Source organism: Panthera uncia, chromosome B4 (genome assembly GCF_023721935.1).
Source record: "Panthera uncia isolate 11264 chromosome B4, Puncia_PCG_1.0, whole genome shotgun sequence".
Lineage (NCBI taxonomy): Eukaryota > Metazoa > Chordata > Mammalia > Carnivora > Felidae > Panthera > Panthera uncia.
The window spans coordinates 24846969-24873444 of record NC_064809.1 but is presented as its reverse complement, the minus strand read 5'-3'; the positions used below and the strand labels follow the sequence as shown (position 1 = coordinate 24873444).

The 26476-nt window shown below is 37.6% G+C and overlaps 1 protein-coding gene across 3 annotated transcripts in view; it reads left to right on the top strand.

Annotated features, from left to right (window-relative positions):
- The window catches only part of ODAD2 (outer dynein arm docking complex subunit 2), a 178692-nt gene that overhangs the window by 118566 nt on the left and 33650 nt on the right, over positions 1-26476 (top strand). For all 3 annotated transcript variants that reach the window (XM_049626936.1, XM_049626937.1, XM_049626938.1), the window contains 2 exons: positions 12408-12596; positions 13886-14107. In XM_049626936.1, the coding sequence (XP_049482893.1) occupies positions 12408-12596; positions 13886-14107 (411 nt within the window). The remainder of the gene's footprint in view (positions 1-12407; positions 12597-13885; positions 14108-26476) is intronic.

Here is a 26476-nt window from a genome sequence, read left to right as displayed (position 1 = left end):
TCACCCTTTGGTGAGGTTTTCTGTATGTGTTTTACGGGGCACACATTGAACACTCCAGCAGTTTACAACTCTATCTTACCCTTCTTTTCTGCTCATGTAGAGCCTCAAGATCAGCCAGAGGTGAGCGTTTAGGGCTATCTCAGGTCTCTTCTGACTATGCACATAGCCCTGCACTTACCTGTGGCATTTTAGATCCCGACAAATATGTTGGATTTTTTTCAAGGTCCTCTATGGACATCACTTTTTGAGATTTTCCTTTTGATTATGTTTTGGCCAGCCTCTGGTTTGTCCCAAGTGATATTACCATCTCAAACAGCTTTTATGTTAAAACAGTTGCCACTAATGTTTTTTATGACATGCCCTGAGAATAGAATTTTCCTCAGTGGGTGATACGTGAGGTAAAGACAAGCCTTTGGACGTTTTCATAGAAGCCGCCGTTCAAGTCAAATCCCAACCATTCCATTGGAGTGGAGCTTTTAGGGGAGCTCCACACCCACCTTCCCTCCCTAGGCTGCTAGGCTGTGGGTTTTCCCAGATACTATGGTTTCAAGTCTACTACAGAGCTGAGAAGAGGGAGCTGAGAATGGGGAAAGCTAAAATGCCACAAAACTCACTGTTCTTACTGAGATTCATCTTTTTTTTTTCTTGAATAAACATGCTGTGTTTAAATTTTCATTAAATTCTAGAGTTCTGAAAAAATCAATTTTGCCAATTTTTGCTAGTGTTCTCATTCCTATGATAGAGGATTCCAGAAGGGCTCCCCCTCCTCTATTCTTAAACTAAACATGGGAATTGGAGTTCATCACCAATGCTATGATTTCTGTAAGTAACAGCAACACGACTTAAATTGTTCACATCAATCATTCTCTATTCTAGATACACATTACCTTCAGAGCTTTAAAAAAAACGTTCTCATGCAAGAGCCCTACCCCCAATATTTATATTGAGATTGAAGTTTAGTCATTCATATTTTTTTAAGTTTACTTATGTATTTTGAGAGAGAGAGTGAGTGAATGCAAGTGGGGGAGGGGCAGAGAGGGAGGAAGAGGGAGAGAATCGCAAGCAGGCTCTGCTCTGTCAGCGCAGAGCCTGATGTGGAGCTTGAACTCATGAATCACAAGACCGTGACCTAAGCTGAAACCAAGGGTTGGATGCTCAACCGACTGTGCCACCCAGGTGCCCCAGCATTCCTATTTCTTAAAAAAAATCACTCCAGGTGATTATAACGTGAAACCAAATTATTTATTTTGAATCCCACAACATAAAATAGTATCTTAACATTTCTGAGGCTTCTAATTTGCCAAGTGAATGAATGTATGAATGAAAGTAGTTTTAATGATATAAATAAACATAGATGTATTACCTAATTACAATCAAGGATGTATTTTTGCCAACTCATTCTTGATGGGTTTTAAAATAGGATTGTGGGGCGCCTGGGTGGCTCAGTCGGTTGAGCTTCCGACTTCGGCCCAGGTCACGATCTCACCGTCTATGAGTTCGAGCCCCGCGTCGGGCTCTGTGCTGACAGCTCAGAGCCTGGAGTCTGCTTCGGATTCTGTGTCTCCCTCTCTCTCTAACCCTCCCCCACTCATGCTCTGTCTTGTCTCTCTCTGTCTCAAAAATAAAATAAAACATTAAAAAAAATTTTTAAATAGGATTGAATACATAGTAAAATGTTGCTACCTGAGTTACATATTTTGAATATATTCATAAGGATGATTGATAGGTAGAATCAGATTTCAAGGGGTTATTCCTTAAGTTGATATTTTGTTGTGCAAATTATTGGTAACAAATACATTCTCAAAATATTAGAAAATAAAAACAGCTATTATCATATGCCAGGCACCTTGTTATATGCTTTATGTGTATCCTTCTAACAACCCTTAAGAGATAAATACTATTATTAGCTGCATTTCACAGGTGATGAAATTGAAGCTTAGCAAGTTATGTAGCTTGCTCAAAGCCATATATCTAATAGTGATGAAACGGGACGTGCCCCGAGGCCTTCTCACTATTTGACTTAAACTCTTAAACCAGTGGTTGTCAAACTTTGCTATATATTGAGATCACCTAGAGATATGTATGGATGGGTCCTACCACCAAATCTTTTGATTGAATTGGTATGGGATCTACCCTGGGCTTAGGGAAAGTTAAAAATTCCCCCAGAAATTCTAATGTGCAACACAGTTTGGGAACTACTGCCTCAAGAACTATATTTTCTGCCTCCCTGAGGAATTTTTTAACATAATAATGGTGAGATAAATTACTTACCTCAGAATATCCAGATGTTTCTCAAAGCTTCACATAGAAATGCACTTTAACAAAGTGAAATTTACATCTAAAACTTATCTCTTTTATATGAAAACTGTTCAATCCCTTTTATGCAATAAAAGGAAGCTGGAAATCCTGTAAATGCAGGATGTGAGAGTACTAGCTGTATAATAATTCACTTGTAAAAGATATAGGGATTTTGGCTGACTTCAAAGCTTAATGTGAACAAATAGGGCAACGTAACTGCTGAAATAGTGCATGCGTTTGGCCACGCTGGCAGAAGTTCCTTGTCTAGATCGTGGAAGATAAGAATTCCGATGCACTCTGTTCTGGTCAGACCACATCTGGAGTTGTGTTAAACTCTGGGTGGGTTTTAAGAGGAACTTTGAGGGGCACCTGGGGGCTCAGTTGGTTAAGTATCTGACATCGGCTCAGGTCACGATCTCACGGTTCATGAGTTTGAGCCCTGCGTCTGGCTCTTTGCTGACAGCTCAGAGCCTGGAGCCTGCTTCGGATTCTGTTTCCCTGTCTCTCTGCCCCTCCCCTGCTCGCTCGCTCTCTCTCTCTCTCTCAAAAGTAAATAAACATTAAACAAATTTTTTTTAAAGAGAAACTCTGATAAAAGAGGAGACCTATGAAAATCATTTGACGTGACAAAGTTACACATCACAGAAGATGAGGGAGACAAGTATCTGGCTTCAACTATTAGAACATTCATGCAAATGAGGATTAGTTGCAGTTAGTGTGTTATAAGTCAGGTTCATTATGAGTTAAATAGACTCTTATTTGTCAAACTGAGACATTAACCACATATTTACAGCAAAATGTGATGTTGTAGACCCAACAAGTAAACTTTTAGAAAACAGTCTCTCCATAAATGGGGAGACTCTTGGCATTTTTAGAGTATAGTGTTTCATAGAGTTAATTTTTTTTTCTGTTAAGATTATGGTTTCAAGTTGTTGTTCTTAGCCTTATGCATACAACTCAGTGTTCAGAAGCATCTGACTGGATCTTAACCAGAAATTGCTGTACTCATTTTAATCTGTGTCACTGAGTACAAGTGGAGAAAAGTTCTATATATATTTAATGTTAAAAATTAAATATATATGTGTATGCACACATAGATTTATATAATAGCCATTTTATGATAATATGACTTAGATTTGTTTAGTTCTTTGTACAAGTTGTAAGCATTTTTCAAAGACATCATCGGTTAAGAATGTCATTTAATTAACTCTATAAGCCTCTGGATACACAATGGTTTCTCACAGTTTAGACCTCCTCATTAATAGAACACTGTATCTAAAGCAGAATCAACACAGGACATAGTAAAATGGCAAAATCACAGTTCTCTGTGGCATTTAAGAAAATTATCTTAAATTAGGCTAGGAAAGTAGAAAAAATCAGAACCATTGAATTTATTCTCTTTATTTTTCTTGTGATTTAATTTGATAAAGCTACCTACAAAGTACAATGAATTTTCTGCTATCTGAATCTACACTGTGAGGACTGAATCATTTATTTTACTTGAAATTAATTTACTTTTCCTTCAGTTCAGAATGAAAAAGTACTAACTGATATCCTAACTTTGATTTTTGAAGAACTACATTTGAAAGTGTAAAGCAGTTCTAAATCAGTAAATTTTTTTTTAAGCCGTAGGACTTAACTTCTAGAAACAGAACAAGGATCTTATTGTGATAGAGCCACACAAACAGTCTGTTCTCCTTATGTGTGTGTGTGTGTGTGTGTGTGTGTATGTGTGTGTGTGTAGTATTTAGAATTTTAAAAGCATTTGATATATTGAATATACTTTTAGGACAAGATTTGCCTGTTCAGTTTTGGTTTCTCTGACATGCTGTTCGAATGTGAATGTAGCATTTTTGGAATTTTTTATATGCAATGTGCTATTTTTAAATCTTTTTCAAATACTGTATTATGCATTGTATGGTGTCTGTATGGCACAAAACAGTGTTTTTATAGCCCTCCTGGTTACAAATTTTTGTTCTTAAGTCATGTTACGCTTGCCTTGTATGTGCTTTAAAGTTGCATTATGTATATCTCACCTCATCAGAAAACTGCCAGTTCTTTTTGCTGGAGGCAAGAGAAGGAATTTCATACCCATTAATTTAATTGCTCTTTGCCAAAACATCCAATTTTCTGTTTTATTCATTAATCTGTAAATAATGTCTTAATATTTTCCTATTAGTTGAATTTCAACCAGAAGTATTTTGTTACTTTATATTTTTCATCCTATTTTGTGTATTTGACTTGATTTGGGTTCATTGAATTTGACACCTTTTCCTACTTATTCAACCATTCAAACTTTAATAGCAGTATGAAGGTGTTTCATATTCTCTTTCAGTTACTGTTTTTATTTGTCTTAGGAACTGTCATTGGCAAAGTAGCTTCATCTCTTTGGAATTGTTAACCCTCTAAATTGTGAAGATTCTTCTGACTGTTTATAAACTAGGTATAACCCGGTAAATATTAATTGTTGAGACTTGCAGGTCTAAAACACAGTGTATAGTGAAAAGACATGAAATGAGAAATCAGGAAACATACAGTTGATTTTTAGTTTTGTCACTGACTATTCATGAACCTTGAGCCTTCCTGTCTGTAAAATGAGGACATCATGCCTCCCACAGGCAGAGCTGTGAGGATCAGAGGAGACATGCATGAGGAAGTCCTTTGTAAACTGCAAAAAGTTAGACTTTGTTATTGTTATGACTAATATTATTCTAATTGAGGGTTTTTGCATTAGAGATGAAAATTTGAATTGTGCATAACCAATATCACACCAGTGGCAAAATTGGCAAAGACTAGTTTTTAAGATATGTGAGAAGGTGGAAAATGTGTTGAATTTGCCCAGTCGTTTAGCATTAGTGAAAGACAGTATTGGCAGAATAATTACTTTTTCCATCCTTAAATATACTGTCTCCCTTTCCATAGAAACTATGTGAGGCAAGATGTCATATGTTTAGAATCTTTAAACCTAAAAAGAAAAACAGAGAGAGAGAGATCAAGACGGGGGGTGGGTCCTTACCTTCCAAACAAACTTTGGCAGGACCTGTATGCTTGAGTCTTAACATTTCACTGTCCCACAGATTGTAAACATTATAAGACCTTGGTGAGCCATGCCCATGATCTCATTGAGACTTTGGCTCCCTCTATCTCATACCATGCACCTTAGGAAGTTCTTGGAACAGAAGCAGATGTGATCACTTTTGTTATTTCTGCCAGTATGGCCCCAGTGCTGTGGCTGATAAAGCAGTGAGACAACCAGAAGTCACTAGATGATGAGGTCGAAGTGGTCTTATCCATTTATATTCCATTTTATGTAGTTACATTATTAATGCATAATGAATGCTTTTTGCTTTTTAGTGATTGTGACTGCGGCTAAGTATCTTAAAGTCATAGTCCCCTTATTATTTTTATTTTTTCACAATTCCACAAAGATTTATTGGAAGTCTACTGTGTGACAGACACCAGACTGTATCCCAAGTGAGAGTCAGAGAATAAGACCAGGCAACTCACAAATTAATGGGGAAAGGACCCATAAGAAACAACTGCAATAGAATGAAAAAAATGGCTATAGATACCTTTGGTTTTAAATAGCCAAAGCAGAATTTAGGCCTGGTTGATTCAGCAGTTTGACAATGTCATCAAGGACCCCAGGCTATTTTCCTCTGTCTGCTCTGCCTTTCTCAGTGTGACCTGCGATTATTCCTTATGATAAATAGGAGAACTTCCAGAAGATTCCTAGGAGACCTCATCTCAGAACGCACTGGCCATAATTGGGCCATATCTAGCCTACTCCTAAACAAATAATGGCAGAGGCAACGAGACTTCCGTGATAGGCTTAGGCCAATCAAGAGTTACATCTGGGGTATAGATGCATTTTCTCCAGGTGCTTCTGTGTGAGAGTTAGATACCCAAATAAAATCAAGGCTTGGGAAATACGGGAGAATGAGGGAATGGATTTTGGATAAAATAATCTATAGGAATGTAGAGGGGAGGAAATGAATTTACTGAGAAGGGGAGTTGGGGGAGGGAGTGAATTTTATGGAGGAAATGTTATTTAAGCTGCTATTAAAAGGAGTCAGTTTTGAGGGCTGAGTAGGAGTTTCTAGTTTAGAAGGGCATCCAGGTAAAGAAAATAACATAGTCAAAGATGTAAAAGAACATGGCACCAGTATTCTTAGAGGCTGCAATATATTTATGCAAAAGGGTATACTGGGAAATAAGACCAGCAGGTGAGGTTTAGAGAGATAGGGAAAATACTTGAATGTCATGCTAATGATTTAAACCTCATCCTGAAGGAAATGAAGCCAATAGGGCATTTTAAGAAATCGGTCATCCTTTTGTCTATGTCTTTTTAGTCTTTTGGAGATCTGACAGTCAATGTCAAGGGGATTCCTCAGAAGGGCCTGTGTTAACACATTCCCTGGAGTCTTCCACGTTTATAACAGTTTTATATTTTTTTTAATGTTTATTTATTTTTGAGAGAGAGAGCACAAGTGGGGGAGGGGTAGAGAGAGAAGGAGACACAGAATCTGAGGCAGGCTCCAGGCTCTGAGCTGCCAGCACAGTGCCCGATGCGGGACTTGTATCCATGAACCACAGGATCATGACCTGAGCTGAAGTTGGACGCTTAACCAACTGAGCCACCCACGTGCCCCAATAACAGTTTTATACTTGAAGGTCATTTTGGCCAGATACTAGGACGTTGATTCACATTTTCTCTTATGTAGTTTACATATGTTATTCCTTTCCCTCTGCATAAAAACATTCCTATTAAAAGGCTAAGGATATCTTATTCTTTCCCTTAGAAGTGACTTGGTCTTTTGCCTAGATGACCAAATAATTTTTTTTATTAAAGTCCAGCAGTTGTACTAGAATATTTCTCTATGTTAGCACATTCTGGGCCAATTTTCCCAGGTACATAGGGTGACTCTCAGGTTTTATTTATTTCAGGAGAGAGTTTTCTTGAATCCTGGTTTTCAAAATTTGCTCCATTGTATTGCTTTGTTCCCTTCTTAGGGACTCACTATGCATATGTTATTTTCTCTGCCTAGTCTTTTCAATTTTTTGTTAGCTTTTTCCCTATCATTTTTTTTTAAGTTTATTCATTTATTTTGAGAGAGGCAGAGACAGTGTGAGTGGGGGAGGGGCAGAGAGAGAAGGAGAGGGAGAGAATCTCAAGTAGGTCTCACACTGGCAGCACAGAGCCCAAAGCAGGGCTCAAACTCACGAACCTGTGGGATCATGACCTGAGCTGAAACCAAGAGTTGGATGCTTAACCGACTGAACCACCCAGGTGCCCCCCTCCCCCAACCTCTGTCACCTTGGACTCCACATATTCTATTTATTTAAAGGTATTACCCATTATATTTATTAATTTTTATGTTCCTTCTGGTTTACTATTCATTTTCAGAATGAATTCTGCTTTTATGTCTAATTCTTTGTAGATGGGTTTCACCTGCCCTTAACAATTGTTTTTTTTACTAATCACCCAATTTATAAGCTTTGATAATTCTAATTAACATTTTCTTTTCATTGCTTCTGTAATTTTCTTTCAGCTCATTCCTTTTCTTCTAGTAATTCTGTATGGAAATTGACCATAGTCTTTTTGTTTTGCTCATTTTTAAGTGCAGTGAGTTTTCGTGGTGTTTTGAGAGGGAGATGTGGACCAGGGTGGCATTTCTAATTTCATGGTCCTCAAGATCCCATTTCTGTTACTTTCCCAGTGATGGAGAGCAGACTCAGACTGCTTTGTTCCCCTCCTCTCTTTCTACCTGGACTCTATCATTCCTTCATCCCTCTGTCCCTGCCGTGCTCTATTTGTATGCAGCTCCCACTAGTTTCTCCTCAGTGCAGGCTTCAACCTAGAAGGAACCTTCAGTTTGTAGTATAACAAGTTCAAAGGATTCAGACCACAGAATGCTCCAGCACCATCAGACCTGGAGGCATTTTGGTCTTATTCATTAATCAGTGTGGGCTCCCTGGTTCCAGGGCCTTTACAAGTCCCTCTTTCTGCAGATTTCTGGTTTCTTAGAACATGTGGGCTTTGTAATTTCAGTAGTTTGCCCCGATCTGCTTGTATTTGGGGGTCTGTGACGATATCTTTTCATCTAGCATTTCTGTGCTTTTTGTTTTGCTGCCACTAGTGTGTCTGTTTTCTGAGAGAGTCTCAAAAATTATGCCACCATCATCTTCCCAGAATTCCTTCAGTCTTTCTTGAGAAAGAAAAATCGTTCTGTAGTTTCATAATTGACTAATATATTAGCTTATTGACACACATAACATCACTTAAAAAAGTGGAGTTTGGGGGCTGCACTTTGGAAGTTCCCTGCAATTCTAAGAGCCATTGTTTTTGCTTTTGAGTTTACTCATGCATCCGGACCAAGTACATCATTAAGATTATGAATTTATTTCGTTTGGACCAATGACTGCAGTATTGTAGAGTGGCTTCGGGGCCAGGCAGATGTGGATTCCGATCCCACTCTGCCGTGTATCCTTCTTGTACTTTGCACATATTTATTTCTCTAAGGTTTTCCTCACCTACAACATGGAAATAGCACTACAGCAACTACCACTGCTAAGTGCTTCAAATGGCAACGTGGATTAATTTATGTGGGATATTTGGCCAAAGGTTAATAAATTAGCTTTTACAGTCTTTTGATTTGATTGTGCCTTAGTGCACAGAAGTGTAATGAGGTGACAGTGTAGAATTCGGTTGAAAGTATAATCATTTGTTTTATATAACAAGCTTTATCGTAGAATTTTAGGGAAAATGGCAGATATTTTGTAAGTAATTTTATTAACGCATCAGAATGTGAAAGTGTGTCCTGTATTTACATGTGGTATTGAGAACAAGGCCACTAATATTGTTTGCACAGTCCCCATAGCAGGCAGGAAAGGCAGCGTGTTGTGGAAAAGATACTTTCCACTTACACTTGGGAAGAACCTGAGGGGGTCCTGCCTTCACCATTCCCTAGAAGTTTAGTTTGGTTCATTATGTCCTCAGAAAAAGCTTCCTTTTGTAGCTGTGAGTTTGCAAGTTCATTCAATGGGGTTTCTAGAAACTTGCCAGAAACTTTCACAAAAACTCGGCATACAAAGATAAACAAAGGCAAATAAATTTAAGTCACTCCTGCAGAGAGCAGTAAATGCTATAACATGGAAGAACCAGGTGTTATAGTAAGAGCAGCTTAATCCAGACTCACAGTTCAGGAAAGCCTCCCTAAAGAGAACATTACCTTAGTTGGTAGCCGAGGCTATGTGGAAAGTCCCAAGCTAGTGGGGAAGTAGACAAAAAAGCCATGGGCAAAGATACAGAGACATGCAAGTGGCACATTTGAGGACATGAACTTGAAAGACTGATGTTCCTAATATTGGCTGAAGTTCAGACTCACAAGAGAGATTAAAAAAAAAAAAATTCATAGGCCCCATCCCAGACTTAATGAGCCACATTCTCAGAGAGTGAGTGTCAGAATTCTGATTATTAACTCCTGGGCCAGGGGATGGGGGTGGGGGGTTGGGGTGGGACTGGCTTAGGGCTCATGTGTAGGGGGTTGGAAGAGGGGATCAAGGCAGAGAGGTGAGGCAGGAAAGCCAGGGGCACACACACCATGAAAAGCTTGTAAACCACATGTGGAGTTTGTTTTTTATCCTAAGGGCAAGAAGAATTGCCTAAGGGCAATGAAAGAATTGGGGAGATAGGGGAATGAGATGTTCAGATTTATGATTATAAAGTTCATTAAGATTACTAGAACACAGACCCTTGAGGGACACAGTCTAGTTTATGGTATTCAACATCTTTGAAACCTCAGTCTTTAAAATCTAAAATGGAAATAATATCTGTTCTGTGTGGTTTTTGTGTGATTTAACTGAGATAATGTATGCAAAGTGCCTGATACATGATTGGCACTTAGAAGGTATTAGTTTCTCTTTGGAAACTCCTTCTTGACTTTATCTCCCCAACTCCATAGAACGCCCCCCCAACCCAGCCACACACACACAACTCCAGTACAGCTCTTTCTGCCCATGGTTCCTGTCCCCATGCTTTAATAAAATCACCTTTTGCACCAAGAAAAAAAAAGGTATTAAGTTCTTGAGAAAGCCCCAGAGCCAAATAATTGGACATCACACAGCCACCACCATACCATACATTAGGGAGGTGAGGATTTCTGGGCAACCATCCGTTTTCAGGTTCCTCTGGCAAATTCTTTTCCCACCCACACTTGCAGCACTGACACAGAGAACCCACTTCTCCCTCACTCGCCATCTCTCACATGCATTATTTCAGTTATGGTCTCCATACTGACAACTTCCAAGTCTATGACACAAGCCCGGTTTTCTTTCCTGAGCTCCAAAGGCATATATGCAACTGACTTCCGGATGTTTCTGCTTAAATATCTTGTAGGCATTTCATTCAAATTAGGCCTCCTAATATCAAATACCATCCTTTCTCACCGTAAGAACACAAAACAACACCCTGCCTTTCCAACATGAGAACCATGGGGCCAAACCAAAAACATGGGCATCACCATCAGATCACTGGTCCTCATCGTCTCCAGTTGGTGCTCACCAACCCACACCCCTTTCTCCAGGTCCAGACTATAACCTGCATCCAAACTGCCACCACCTCTTAAGTGACTTTAATGAAATAGCCTCTGAGTCCCCAGCACATTCTTTGCCCCAACCTCAACTCTGCAATCCTGAGAGAGCTATTGTGATACAAAATTGATAAAATGCCCTCTCCCACTCTTCCCCCACAAGACACACACTTAAACCTTTTCAGTGGCTTTCTCATGCCCTTAAAATGATGTCTATACTCTCTGCCAAGGCTAACAGTAAAGAGCCTTCAAGATCTCAGGAAGTATCATTTTCTCCCATTCTCCCTTTCATACTTATGCTCTAGCTACACTACACTGAAGAAAGAAAAAAAAAAAAAAAGTGCCTCCTCTCTCATTCTCAGGTCTGTTTCATGATTATTCCTCCATCCTGAATCCCCTCCATCCTGGATAACTCCTTATCTTTTAGACTTTAGTTTACCAACATTCTCTTGGGGCGGGGTACGTCCTTGAATGCCTCCCTTGTTGTGTGTCATTGTAGTATCTTTACCTCTTTCCTCTTAGTGCTGTTCATTACACTTATCTCCTAATGCCACTCTTCCCCACTGGATGGCAAGCAACATGATGGCAAAAGAGCATGCACAGTCAATCTACATTCTTCACAAAGTCTGTTTGGGAATTTTCACCCTGTTGCTAAAATTTTTGTAACCCTGAAATCAATACTCACAGCACTCCCATGGTCATTCTTGGACGTGCACGGCAAGGTGAAAATTTTGAGTTGCCCAAAATGCACATTCTCAGCTGAGGTTGAACAAGATGACTCTCTGCCTTTTTGTTGTTAGCTCCCATACTGTTAACAAGCATCAATTTTGTTGTCTAGTTAGTGCCATACTTTTCACATCTTTGTGGGTTTTGTTGGTGATTTCACTATTTAACATGGCCCCTGTGTGTGGTACCCAGTGCTCTCTAGTGTTCCTAAACCCAAGAAGGCTGTGCCTTTCAGAGAAAATTCATGTGTTAGATAAGCTTCCTTCAGGCATGACTTATAGTGTGGTGGTGTCCATGAGTTCAGCCATGGACTCACCATGAGTTCAGGTGTCCATGAGTTGATGAATTAACAATATATGAAATAAGATAGCCTAAGTGGAAAAACCCATAAAACAAGGTTATCTATTGATCAGTGATGTATTGATCTGTTGACCTAACACTGCATTCCCCCTAGAAACAATGGTTCAGTATTTACTAACTCAGTTTTTGTGATGACTTCGTAAAGCATAACTACTGCAAATAAGAATAAGCTGTATTTTACTAACTTCTGTATTCCCAGTAGTTAGCATGGTAACTCTCACATAATAGTTATTCAATAAATATTTGTTGAAGTTGAATCGTGTGGTTATATACATATGCAAACATACATAGAAATTATGTATAATAAATAAATTGAATTTTTTATACCAAAGGTGTACTTAACAGCCTTATCCTTACTTTCTGCTTTTTTGAAAAAAATGCTAATCAAAAGATTATTTTTGATAACATCTTTTGTTTTTGATTGTTCTCTAGGATGCTGGAGAAATGGTCCGTTCCTTTGTTGGTGGTTTGGAACTTGTTGTCAATTTACTGAAATCAGATAATAAAGAAGTTTTGGCAAGTGTATGTGCTGCTATTACAAATATAGCAAAAGATCAAGAAAATTTGGCTGTTATTACAGATCGTGGAGTTGTCCCTTTATTGTCCAAACTAGCAAATACAGTAAGTAACACATCCTTTTATTTTAAATGTATATGGTCTTAAGATATCATGGGGTAGTGGTAAAAACCATAAACTTAGAGTCCGGAGACCTGGATTCAAGCTTAATATCCATCACCTATGAGGTATGAGATTTTGGTCAACTAATTTAATGTCTCCGAGACTGATCAATGTGAAAGTGTGTTCTAACTGTACAATTTAATATGCAAGATCCTTGTAAAATATAGGCTGTTTTTTATTTGTCACTGGCAAGTAAAGTAGTGCCAAATATAAGTGTTATTATAGAAGTGTTAACTATCATTTTCCATCACCACCATCATTATCATTCATTATCCTTAAGATGATTGTTCATGCCAACATTACAAGTTAAATGCTCTTCCCCAGGCTTAGCAAGCTTGGATTGATGGCATTCTTGAACTAGAAGACTTTGGCAACCACTGTATTATTTATTCAGAGCTGTGCCAGATAGAATAAGCAGCCTTGAGAGATAATGACTTCACCACGATCAGAGGTATTTGAGCATAGCTTGGGCTACCTCTTGGCAGGAAAGTCGTAGAGCAGAAATTCAATCACTGGAAGGATGCTTGGTTTAGAAGACTTTTTAGTCTAATTCTGAGTTCCTAAGAATAACTGCCAGATTCAGTTAAGGACACCAAGTTGTTGCCTCAATCAAGAGAATAGTACAATTATTAAGCAGAAAACTGTATCCTATTTGGTTATATTATACCTATTGCAGTTAATTACATACAAAAAAAAGGATATAGTGTGTATAAAGGATAAAGGAAAATGGCGGACTCAAACATATCATTGTTTGCTGCACTGTCTTCTCCCTCTAGGAAACCAAGGTATATTACTGATGTAGAAGTATTCCTAGGGTGAAAGTATAGGGTGAATCTACCTATGCCAGTTAAATGAAATGCTCCCTTAAGAATGTCCAGTATTCTTTAACTACTTTTCTTTTTTTATTAAAGCACTTGCTCAAAAGGAAATCAAACCTTGAGCAAATAACAAATGCCAGGCACTTGATTGCTTTTGAGTGTATTAACTATGTTCAGTAGTCAATTAAAAAAAGTTAAACATTTTTTAAAGTCATAAGAAGAAAATTCAGGATTGAACGTTGGTCCATCGGGGCCACCAAAATACTAATTTCTTTCAAGACACCACCTGAATAGCCACTTAGCCCTTCTCCCTTGACTCACTGGCATTTTATTGGATAATAAACAGGTAGCACAGAAACATGACCTCACGGGTTCTTGGCAATGCATGTACCACAAATAATTTCCTTTGTGCAGAATAATGATAAACTGAGGCGTCATCTAGCAGAAGCTATTTCACGGTGCTGTATGTGGGGCAGAAATAGAGTGGCCTTTGGCGAGTACAAAGCAGTGGCTCCATTAGTGCATTACCTGAAATCAGATGACCCCAATGTGCATCGAGCAACAGCTCAAGCCTTGTACCAACTCTCAGAAGATGCCGACAACTGTGTCACCATCCACGAGAATGGCGCAGTAAAGGTACAGTTGATTGACTTTGTGGTTTAGTCCAATGCAGGTGTACAGAGGCTGGAAAGAGACTTATGTAACAATAGAGTTTAATTGATGGGGGATATTTGGACACACAAAACTGCCCATGTGTTGGATCATGGCTGCAGCTGAACCATGTGTTAGTATGGTTTATGCTGCAGGAAAGTTAGAGATCGAATTTTTCTAAATCAAAGATTATAAAACATACTCACTTTAGTAATTGCTCTATAATCTGAATTTGATTAAGGAAATGGATAGCCCATTAATAATTAGTGGCACTCATAATTCCACTTAATATATTATTTACTTAGCACTTAAATAAAATACTGGCATGAACTCAATAGCAAAGGAGCTGACTGAAACAACTAGACTATAGTTTGACGGCCTTAACTGTGACAGCAAAGGACCATTTCAAAGACAGATTTTTTCGAAAAAAAATCTGTGCATCAAATTTTCTTTGCCTATAATCAATCAATACACAGGTAAGAGAGCTTCTGCACATAGACTTTATATATCTATGCATTCTGTTATTGAACAGGACTCGCACAACCTAACATGCCATCAGTACAGTCTTTAAAAACAATGAAACTATAAAAATTAAGTACCCTGGTACATATGCTTAGACAATTGCCAGTTCGTTTAAGAAGAGAATTTCTAGGCTACTCAAAGTCTTAAAATTCAATAAGGTTTACAGTTTAATTGACATAAATGCCAGCTGCACATGCAATTCTGAGTTATTTCCTCTTAACGCAAGTCAAGAGATAATCCAAAATCACTTAGGAATTGTATTCTGCTATGTAAAGTAATGAAACTGTGTTCACCGACCCACACAGCTTACATGTATTAGAAAAAGAAGGCAATAAAAATAATTAGGGGGAAGGGACAGGAAAGAGAAAAGCAAAGAAAGAAAATAGGGTTTGTTCTGCTCTAAAACCCTTTCCTGTGTCATCTTAAGGTATCTTGAGGGCCTGTCCATCTCACCTATTTGCATTCCTAACTACCAGCTATTTCTACTGGAGAAAAGAACAGGACGTTTTTTTGTAAGTTACTCGTCACCATATAGCGGCAGGCCAAATCGTGAGGTCTCCCTCTTGGGACCGTGGGGGCAGCATATGGACCTGTGTCTCCCTTCTCTGGTTTTCTTTAAGGAGGAAAAAAATGTGGATGTGGTGAGTGGGTGTTGGTAGAATAAATGGGGTTTGGTGCTTGGCTATGGGGAATAAAGGAAAGGGTTGAGTCAAAAATGACTCCAGGTTTTAGGCTAGGTGAAGAGGAAGATTCTATTAGCCAAGATCATGTAAGAAAATATTTGGCACATTTAGGTGGTTATAGTACCTGAGGTGAATATGTTACAATGTGTAACTGCTCACATTTCTGACTCCAAATGCATATACACTTTATCCACTATGTTGGCAAATCCCTGGTTGTTTTCATTCATAACTGCTGTACCTTTCTAGTCAAAAGCATATAGTGTTATTTCCCAGTCCTACATACATTCCTGCCGTAGCTGCCCATGAGTGATGCTGACAGGCTCTTTGACAATTACCAGAGTCATCCTGTCACCCAGTTCATAAGTTATTTATCCTAGAGCTAGTTCCTTCATCATACAATTTCCTTAACAGCAGCAGCTGATGTTATACAAGCTATGTGTCTCATGCCAACTGATGTTTATTCCATAATAACAGTGAACAGGCTTGAGGGTCTGGAATAGATTGGTATCAGTTTCTACTGTGTTCAATTTAAATGGTCAGTTTGAATTTCAGGTCTGGAGCAGCGCTGTTCAGTGGAAATGTAATGCAAGCCACATATGTAATACTAAATTTTCTAGGAGCTAGAATTTCAGAAAAGATAAAAAGAAACAAATGAAATTACTTTTAGTAATGTATTTTATTTAACCCAATGTATCCAAAATATTCTTCAACATTTAATCAATATTAATTTTTTCTTGTATTTGTGTTTTATACTTATGATACATCTCAAGGGGGACTGGCCACATTTCAAGGTCTCACTAGTGACTAGTGGCTTTCTTATTGGACAGTGCAAGTCTAGAGGCAGGAGAGAAGGGAAGATCGGGATTATCAGTGAGAGGTAATTAAGTCGTAAGTGAGGGTGAATAAGTTGTTTTTGGCAGAGAGTTTAGAGAAGCTGGGGAAATGTCTACATTTGCATTCACAGAGCATATAGGTAGGAAGAAGAGCTGTCAAGATAACTTCAAGAAGTTAACAGGTTGTCTAGGAGTTCTGGAAGCCAGAGGAAGAGGGAGTTTCCAAAGGGTTTGTGTTTAAATACTGTTAAGCGGTCAACAAGGATTTCCTGACTCAATTATGTTGAAAAATAATCCTGGAGTTAGAGCCTTTCCAGGTAAGACTCTTCTATACACCCTGAGAAATCTCCTGTTCTGGTAAATGCAGCATGAGAAGAATAATATAATCCTTATCCTCTTTATGATTTTACACAAACCTCCTTCTCAAAAGCATCAGCCCACGGTCTTGCATCGTTACAAAGCCTTGTGAACGTGGATGCAGATCTGTTGGCAATTCTGCTGAAAGTGTGAGAAGTCTAAGGGATGTACCAAGGTTATTTGCTAATTATAACAAAACCATAACACAGGAAAGTCATACAAGGAGGGAAAGAAGTTGCAGGAAAAACTTCTGAGCAAGATGAGCAAAACTTCACTGAGCAAGATGAGCAGAAAAAGTGATCAGATAGAAAGATGATGAGCACCTATAAAAGGCATTAAGCTCCCTTCCCCATTATAATGTTGGATTTGTTTTGCAAATATCTATACCAGGCAGGTGAAAGCTACATTATGACCTGTAACTTTCTGGAAGGCAGGAAATTGAAGAGATTGCAGAAAATACAACCAGAAGTGGGTCCAACAGAGAGAGGGAGGAGCAGTTCAAGTTGGGTGGAAGGAAAAGGTTGTCTTGGCAGCCTCCTAGACTCAGCACATGAAGTGGCACTGCAGAGAGTGTGGAAGATGAACCTTGAAGCCTGGCACAGGAAAAGAAAAATATCACTAACACTTTTGAGTCAGGTAAAGGGACTTCAGAGGCTAAGATCACCCAGTAATTCTCACAGTAATGCAGTCCACATACTTAATGTTTGATTGAACTGTAATATTTTCTGTTAATTAAAACTCTTTATGCAACTTTGTGGTCTTGTGTACTTTCCTCACACTCCAGATACTCCCTGGAGTGCTGGGGCTAGTCTGTTGGTGATATGCTATTAAATTACTTAGTTAGCACTAGTACGTATGAGTGACTATGTGATGATACCAAATATGGAGTTATATATAGACTTGCTTCTGATTGGCTTTTTCCTGTTATTTGCATTTATCCTTTAAAGTGAGAAAGAAATGTAAAAATTACTTAAGGATTCCAGCAAGTTAGATTTTTAACTCTAATATTTTATATATATATATGTATATATATATATATATATATATATACACACATATGTATATACATATATACATGTATATATCTCAAATGTTTTCCCTATTTCATTTTTATTTAACTTAAAACATGTGATAGCTTTATAAATGACACATACATGCACATGTTTAGAAGGTCAATTTGAAAAATTTTAATGTATATATGAATACCCAGAAGCCATTATTAGATCAAGATAATGACTTCCCCCCAAAGTTGATGTTGATGAAGTTCTATTTGTCTTTTTCTTTTTTAAATGGGGTTATGTCCAAGAAATATTTGCCTAATACACAATCACAAGGATTTTCCATGTTTTGGTATGGAAGTTTTATAACTTTTTGGTTCTGCATTTAAGTCTGTGAACGATTTTGCATCAATTTTTGTTTATGATCCTAGGGGGCACCTGAGCATCATTTGTTGAAATATACCCTTTCCCCACTGAATCTCTTTTGTAATTGGGGGAAAAAATTTAGTTGACTATATCTGCTTTGTTCCATTATTCTGTTTGTCTGTGTTTACACCAATACCACATTGTCTTAATTACTATATTGTTATAGTAAGCCTTAAAGTTAGGTAGTATACATTTTCCTACCTTTTTCTTTTTTTAATTATTTTGGCTATTCTAGTTTTGTACATTTCCATAAGAATTTTTAAACCAGTTTGTTAATTTCTACAGGAAATGCTTTCTGAGATTTTGAGATGGCATTGAATTAGGGGAAAATTGACATCGTAACATTATTGTCATCTGACTCATAAAGAAGAAATATCTCTCCGTTATTTTTGTGTTATTTATTTCTCAGCAATATTATGTAATTTTCATCACATAGGGTTTTTACATCTTTTGTCAGATTTACCCCTATGTAAATGTTTTTGATGCTACTCTAAGTGGAATTTTTAAAATTTCAATTTCTAATTGTTCATTGTCATTATGTAGAAGTTTAATTGATTTTGTGTATTAATCTTATATCTCACGACCTTGCTAAATTCACTTATTTGATCTAGTAGGCTTGTGGAGATTCTGCATAAATTTTCTATGTAGATTTTCTACACAGACCAGGGATTGGCAAACATTTTCTCTAAAGGGCCAGATAGTAAATATTTTAGGCTTTATGGGCCACATAAAGTCTCTGTTGCAGATTCTTCTTTTATTGTTGTTATTATTTACAACTATACAAAAATGTAAAAACCATTCTTCATTCTTTGAAGCCATACAAAAACAGATTGTCAGTTGCCAGTGTCTCACATAAACAATCATGCCATCTACAAAAAAAAGACTTCTTTTTCTTCTTTTCTAACCTGGATGCCCTTTATATATTCTTGCCTGACTTCATGGGCCAGAAGTTCCTGTATATCGGGGAAAAAAGTGGTAAGAGCAGATATCCTAGTCTTATTCCTTATTTTGGAGGGAATACAATCAGTCTTTCACCATGAAGTTTACTGTTAGCTATAGGTTTTTGTTAGGTGACTTTCATCAGGATAAGTTTCTTTCTATTACTACTTTAATGAGGATTTTTTTTTTAATCAGGAATAGATACTGGATTTTGTCAGATGCTTTTTACTATATCTATTGAGATTGTCTTATGGTTTTTCTTTTAGAGTTTGTTATCATAAAGAATCATACTGATTTGGTTTTCAAATGTTAAACCAACCCAGCATTCTTGGGATGAATCCACTTGGTCACAATATATTATCCTTTTTATACATTGTTGAATTTAATTTGCCAAAATGTTGCTTAGAGTTTTGCATCTATGTTCATGAGGGATATTGGTTTGCAAGTATTCTTTTCTGGTAATGTCTCCTTTTTGCTATCACAGTAATGCTTCAGTAAATGAATTGGAAAGTGTTCCTTCCTCTTCAGTTTTCTGGGAGAATTTTATAGCACTGGTATTATTCATCCCTTAAATGTTTGGTAGAATTCACAAGTTAAGCCACCTGAACCTAGTTTTCATTTTCGAAGGTATGAAACTTCAAAGCCAATTTCTTTAATCAATATAGAGCTGTTCAGGTTATTTCTTTCTTTCTGAAATATTTCTTGAAATATTTGTGTGTTTCAAGGAATTAATTCACTTCATCTAAATTCTCAAATGTATTGGCATAAACTTGTTCATAATATTCTCTTATCCTTTAATATAGATTTATAATCTATAGTTATGACATTTTTTTCACTCTTGGTATTAGTAATGTTTGTCTTTTCTCATGATCAGTCTAACTAGAAGCCTATCAATGCTACTATCTTCTTGAAGAACTTTTGTTTCTTTGATTTAATCTCTTTTTCTGTTTTTTATTTTATTGATTTCTAATGTGATCTTCTTATTTCCTTTCATCTGATTACTTTGGGGTTTCATTTGTTCTTCTTTGTCTACTTTCTTAAAGTAAAAACTAAGATTATTGATTTGATAATTTAGTCTTTTCTAATAATGATATTTAGTTGTATAAATTTTCCTCTAATACTATTTTGGCTGCCTCTCAGAAATTTTGATGTCATGTTTTTATCTTCATTCAGTTAAGAATACTTTTATAGTTTCCCTTTTGATTTCTTCCTTGACCCATGGATTATTTAGAAGTGTGATATTTAGTTTTTAAATATTTGAGGATTTTAATTGGTCTGTTACTGGTTTATAATTTAATTCCATTGTAGTCAGAGAACGTATATTACTTGACGATTTTAGTGTGAGATTTGTTCTGTGACCCAGAATATGGTTTAACTTGTTAATATTCCACATGTACTTGAAAAAAATGAGCATTCTGATGTGGTTGATAAAGTGTTCTATAAAGTTTAATAAGGTCCAGTTGATAAATATTGTTCAAATATTCTACATCTTTGTTGATTTTATAACTACTTGTTCTATCAATTATTATGTGAGGCAAATGTGTTAACCAGTACATTACAGAAATACCCATTATTGTGGATTTGCCAATTTTTTTCTCACAATTCTATCAGTTTTTTCGTTATGCATTTTGAAACTCTTATTAAAGTGCAAAAGTATTTAGGAATAGTATGTCCTCTTGATGACCCCTTTATATGTATGAAATTACCTGTATACCTTGGCATATTCTTTGCTTTGAAATATGCCTTTTCTGCTATTAATAGAGAAACTCCTGCTTTCTTTTGGTTAGAATTAGCATGCTAAATTCTATACCTGTTTCTAAGCTTTCTAATTCTAATCCAAATTGGCTATTTGTGGGCAGCATTTAATTGGGACTTGCTTTTTTTTTATTCATATCACTTCTGCCTTTTGGGGGGAGGGTGTCTGCACTATTTACATTTAATGTGCTATTGACATGGTTGGCTTTAAATGTCATTTCATTTGTTCTTCTCTTTTTCCTTTCCCATCTTTTATTTTTGTCATCTTCTTGGCTTAATTGAACATTCGACTTTATTCCTTTTTTTGTTATTTATTTGTTTAGTTTTTATTAGTCATGATTCTTTGTTGTTAGATGAATGGTTGCTTTAGAGTTTATAGTATACATATATAATTCCGCACATCATCTTCACATTATATTATACACAGAAACATATAGTTGAAGAATCATACAACACTGTGCCTCCACTTGTGTCCTCCTGACTTTTGTGCTTTTTCTCATGCATTTGACTCATACATGTTGTAAACTCTACATTGTTCTTGTTTTGGGCTATAAATGACCGATTATAAATTACAGAGATTTAAATAAATTAGAAAAAGTGCTATTTACTCCTTTCTATAAATGCAGATTTTCATCTGGTATCATTTTCTTTCTGCCCAAAACACTTTTAACATTTCTTGTAGTACAGCTCTGTTGATAAATTCTTTCATTTTTAAGTGTTTATTATTTATCTATTTATTTATTAGAGAGATAGATAGAGAGCAAGCAGGGATGGGGCAGAGAGAGAGGGAGACAGAATGCCAAGCAAGCTCTGTGCTGTCAGCACAGAGCCTGATGCAGGGATCAAACCCATGAACCATTGAGATGATGACCTGAGCCAAAACCAAGAGTCAGATGCTTAACCAACTGAACTACCCAAGTGCCCCTCTTTCATCTTTTATGTGTCTAAAAAAGACTTTATTTTGTCTTTGAAAAATATTTTTGTTAGGCATAGAATTTTACAATGACATTTTTCCCTTCAGTAAACATGTCGCTTCATTTTATTCACACTTGCGTTGTTTCTGAGAAGAAATCTGTCCTTCTATGTTTGTTTACCTAGATGTCATTTTTTCACTACTGCTTTTAAAATTTTATCATTTTCACTGATTTTGAGCAATTTGATTATGATGTGTCTTGGTGTTGTTTTCTTTATGTTTCTTATGCTTGGGTTTTATTGAGCTTCTTGGATCTATAGGCTTCTGGTTTTCATCAAATTTGGAAAATTTGGAGCCATTATTTCTTCAAATAATTTTCTCTGTCCCCTTCTCTTTCTACTGTCCTTTGGAAACTCCATTTTCACCTACATCTGGCTGCTTGACATTTTCACACAGCTTCTTATGGCTTTGGTCATTTTTTTCAGTCTTTTTTCCTCCCTGTGTTTTAATTTGGAATGTTTCTATTCCTATGCCTTCAAGTTCAGAAAAAAAAAATATATATATATATATATATGTGTGTGTATATATATATATATATATATATATATATGGGCAATGTTTAATTTACCTTTATTTCCATCAGTGGGTTTTACATCTCAGGTAGTATAATTCCATCTCCCAAAATTAGATTTGGGTCTTTCTGTACCTTTCGTGTCTCTCCTTAACATACTGAGTCTTTCCTCTCGCTCATATGAAATCCAGTTCTGGTAATGGTTCTAGTATCATTTCCAGTTTGCTTTCAGTTGGTTGATGTTTCTCTTTATCATGGGTCATGTCAGACACTGACTTTGGGGGCAGGGATAGGGGTGTTGTATTACATTTTTTATTTTAGTTCCAGTAGAGTTAACATATGGTGTTGTATTAGTTTCCGGTGTACAATATAGTGATTCAACACTTCCATGCATCACCTGGTGCTCATCTCAGGTGCACACCTTAATCCCCATCTCCTATTTCTCCCATCCCCTCCTCCTATCTCCCCTCTGGTAACATTTGTTCTCTGTAGTTAAGAGTCTGTTTCTTGGAAGACACTGAATTTTAATGTGTTGAGTGATAGATCGTTTCTATAAATATTGTTGAGTTTTGTTCTGGGATGCACTTATGTTACTTAGAAACAGTTTGATCCTTTCAGGTCTGTGCTTTGTTAGCAAAAAATACAGTAAGGCTAATTCTTCTCCACTTCTGAGGTCAGACCCTTCTGGTTACTCTACCCGACACCCATAAATTATGAAGCCTTTTGCTGAGTGGTAGGATCAGGCACTATTTGACCTGCGTGAGCCTCAGAGACTGTTGCAGCTGATCTATCAGGTGGGCCTTTACTGCCCTCGGGTATGCAGTTTCCTCACACACAGGTGCCGATGGGTTCTGTGCTGAAGCTTCAGGCGCCCCGACTGCAGGTCTCCACAGTTCTGTGCTCCGGAAGTTCTCCCCTCTCCAGTAATCTTCTCCGAAGACTCTAGTCATCACAGAGCCCCAGTCTGCCAAGCTTGGCCTCCCAGCTCGGGGAAGCTGCCGCGCTTCGCTCGGGTTCTCTCTCCCTGGGCTGCGAGTGGCCTGTAAACTCTGTCCTGGGCAGCAGGCTGGGACCGTAGGGTTCGCCTCTTGAGTTTTCCTTCTCTCAGGGATCAGTGTCGTTTGACGCCTGACACCTGATGTCCAGTATCTTAAAAGCCATATTGCTTTATGTGTTTTAACCATTTTTAAGTTGTTTTAGATAGGAAGATAAATCCAGTTCTTGTTACCCTATCTTGGCATGAAGCGGAATCCTTATTTTCTTTTTGTCATGGAAAGTGAGAGAGCCGGTGGAGGTGAGTTATCCATTTTAAACACACAACTTGCAGATAAGGAATGTAAGGCCCAGATCGGTGAAGTACCGAAAACCACATAGTCAACACACGGCATAACATCGTAAATGACTGTGATGTCTAGTTTAGGGCTGTTTCCACTAGATGAGCGAATTTCAGACCATGTCTTGTGGACTGTTAGGGTTCCCCTGGGAGAGATCAGGGCGCAGTACTCAGGGCAAGGAGGAAGCCAATGCTTGGTGTAGGGGGGTGGTCACCTACTTTAAAGAGAGCAGTGAGGGTTTTTTCCCCCATTTTATATGTTAGTAATCATGCGTAAGATCTTGTTTCGAAACAGCTTTTTGTTGCCTTAAAAAGAATTGAAAATTACGGCATGAGGCCACGTTGCCCTTTAATAGTTGTTTATGAAACCCAGTCAGAGCCATCTTGTCCATATTTATTTAGCACTTTGCTTTGACAGGGACATTTACAAAATAAGAATCTCTTCAGTAGGAATTCAGAATTTTAATCTTAATTCTTTGCATTCTTACAAGTTTAGTGCATCTAAAAATCTGATTCAAGAATGATTCTCTAAAGCCACTTTTTTTTTTCTTGTTAAGTTTTCCTTGGAGAGCTCTAGGCAATACTTTTTCCCATGAGGTCTTCTAAAACATCCGGGAGCCCTTGGGAAAATCAAGTGTGTCTAGGACGGTGTGGGCTAATAGGATGTTTGTCTTCTTCATTCATACTAGCTCTGCTATAATGAATCCATCTTGCTTCTGCTAAGTCACCACCACCGCACGCGAGCAAAGTAAATCTCCCTCCTTAATGTTTGTTTAAATCAACAAACATTTTAAAAAGTTAAAAATATATAAATAAAAATAAGATATATGAAAGGTGATGTTTTTTAATTTTAAAAACATGACCCACCATCAAAGGACGGATTTCTGGGTACTATAAATACCATTAATTATTATACAGTAAAAGGAAAACCCCCTGAGGCACCTGGGTGGTCAGTCAGTTAAGTGTCTGACTCTTGATTTCAGTTCCGGTCATGATCTCACAGTTCCTGAGATTGAACCCTGCATCCAGCTCTGTGCTGACAGCACAGAGCCTACTTGGGATTCTCTCTCTCCCTCTCTCTCTGCCCCTCCCCTGCTTGCTCTCTCTCTCTCTCTCTCTCTTTCTCAAAATAAATAAACTTAAAAAAGAAGAAAAGAAAAACCCCTAATGAAAGAAATTAAATTGAAAACCTAAGTTCAAACTGGAAACCTGGGACAAAAAGCTCACGTCTCTTAGTGCATCGTGACTAACAGTGACCATTCTTAGCCTCACAACTTCTTACGACTCAGAGCCTTCATGTCTCCTTACAGGATGCTCTGAGTATTATGGAACGTTCCCAACAGTTACTCCTGGGCCACGTTCATGTACTGTGGTCCACTGAAGCAGCGTTTCTCAAAGGGTGGTCTAGAGTCCACCCTGTCAAGAAGCAATTTGGAGCTTGAAAAAAATAAAATAAGGGTTGCTGGACCATACCCTGAATTGACTAACTCATGTTCTCCACGAATAAGACCAGGAAACTGTATTTCAACCAAGTTCCTAACGTAACTGAGAAGCACACGAAAGCTTGAGAGCCACCGATCCACAGGAGTTCCAATGGCAAGAGAGCCACATGATCATTTGCATTCGTTGGCCCATGATGCCGAACACAAGGGATACAAAAATCCACCTTCTCAAAGGAAGAGGTTAAAGAACCCCGGAGGATGATTAATCCATTGCATGGAAAGCTAATCCACCCAACAAATATGACTGTGCGACGTAGAATGCTCCAGTGAATGATGTCATGCTGAACAGAATGAGTGTGGCTCTGCCCATGTGGAATTAGGATAGGCATGTAGTTGTAGAATTCTGCTTCACAGGACCCCTGGCAAATGTGAAGACAGTCTCCCCGGGGCACTTTATTTGCTCCCCGTCAAAGAAAAGAAAACAAGGAGAACTCTCTGCTAATACTATAAAAAATACAAGTTCCTATAAGTGAGAGAAGACAAATTTACATGGTACCTAGTTTAAAATACGACCCTCAAAGCTATTAGCTTTAAAAATAAGGAAGATCTAACCCAGTACGCCAGATCCCTGGCCAATCCAATTAATGTTGTTGCCTTTGAAAGTATATTGAAATGCGTTATGTCATTGTCTTCTACAACACTGCTTCCTAAGTTTTTCCCTGTCAGCAGAAAAACATGTAATATTTGCATGGCACACTGGAATAAAGGGACAAAGTTGCTCGTGGCTTGGAAGCAACTGGTCTGGGGCCTTTCCTGGCTCTTCAAGGACTTCCTATTCAAAGTGTGGTCCCAGCCAGAGAGCAACAGAAGCGCCTAGGTGCTTGTTAGAAATGCAGAATCTCAGACCCCACGGCAGACCTACTGGATCCACATCTGCCTTTTCACACAATTCCCAGATGGTTTGCATTCACAGCGAAGTTCGAGGAGCACTGGGTAAGGAGCACTGAGCACTGGAACTCAGAACAAAGAATTAAATGATACTGAAATATTCTTTCCATGACTGCCTTTATGAACTATTCAAATTTGATACAGTTTTAATATTTTCTATAAAGTTGGCCTAGATGTATGTTAAAGGTATAAATGTAATTTAATTTTTAGACCCTCATAAAACTTTTTATATACATTGCTAAAATTCCTGATTTGGGATCAGAACATGTGGTCACTATAACTTTTCCAACCCTGATTTAAGTATTTCACATTATTATCCCAAACCACCAGTTAGACAAGAAAATCCGTTAAGCCTTCTACTCTCAGTATAAGGCAAACTTATTTGCCCTTACATGGCTGACTTCATATTTCAAGGGGACTCTCTTCTAACATCCTGCATTTGGATGAGTTAGTCCATATTCAGCCTATTTTTTAAATGAATTTATTAAGTTTAGATGCTAAATTTTATGATTATCTCTCAGGTAACTGTGATGTGTAGAGGCACCTTTCATCAGCCAATTGCTTTTCAGCCACCGTAGCCTCCACCACCATCATATTCAAATTTTGAATATTTACGTAGATTATTGGAATGATT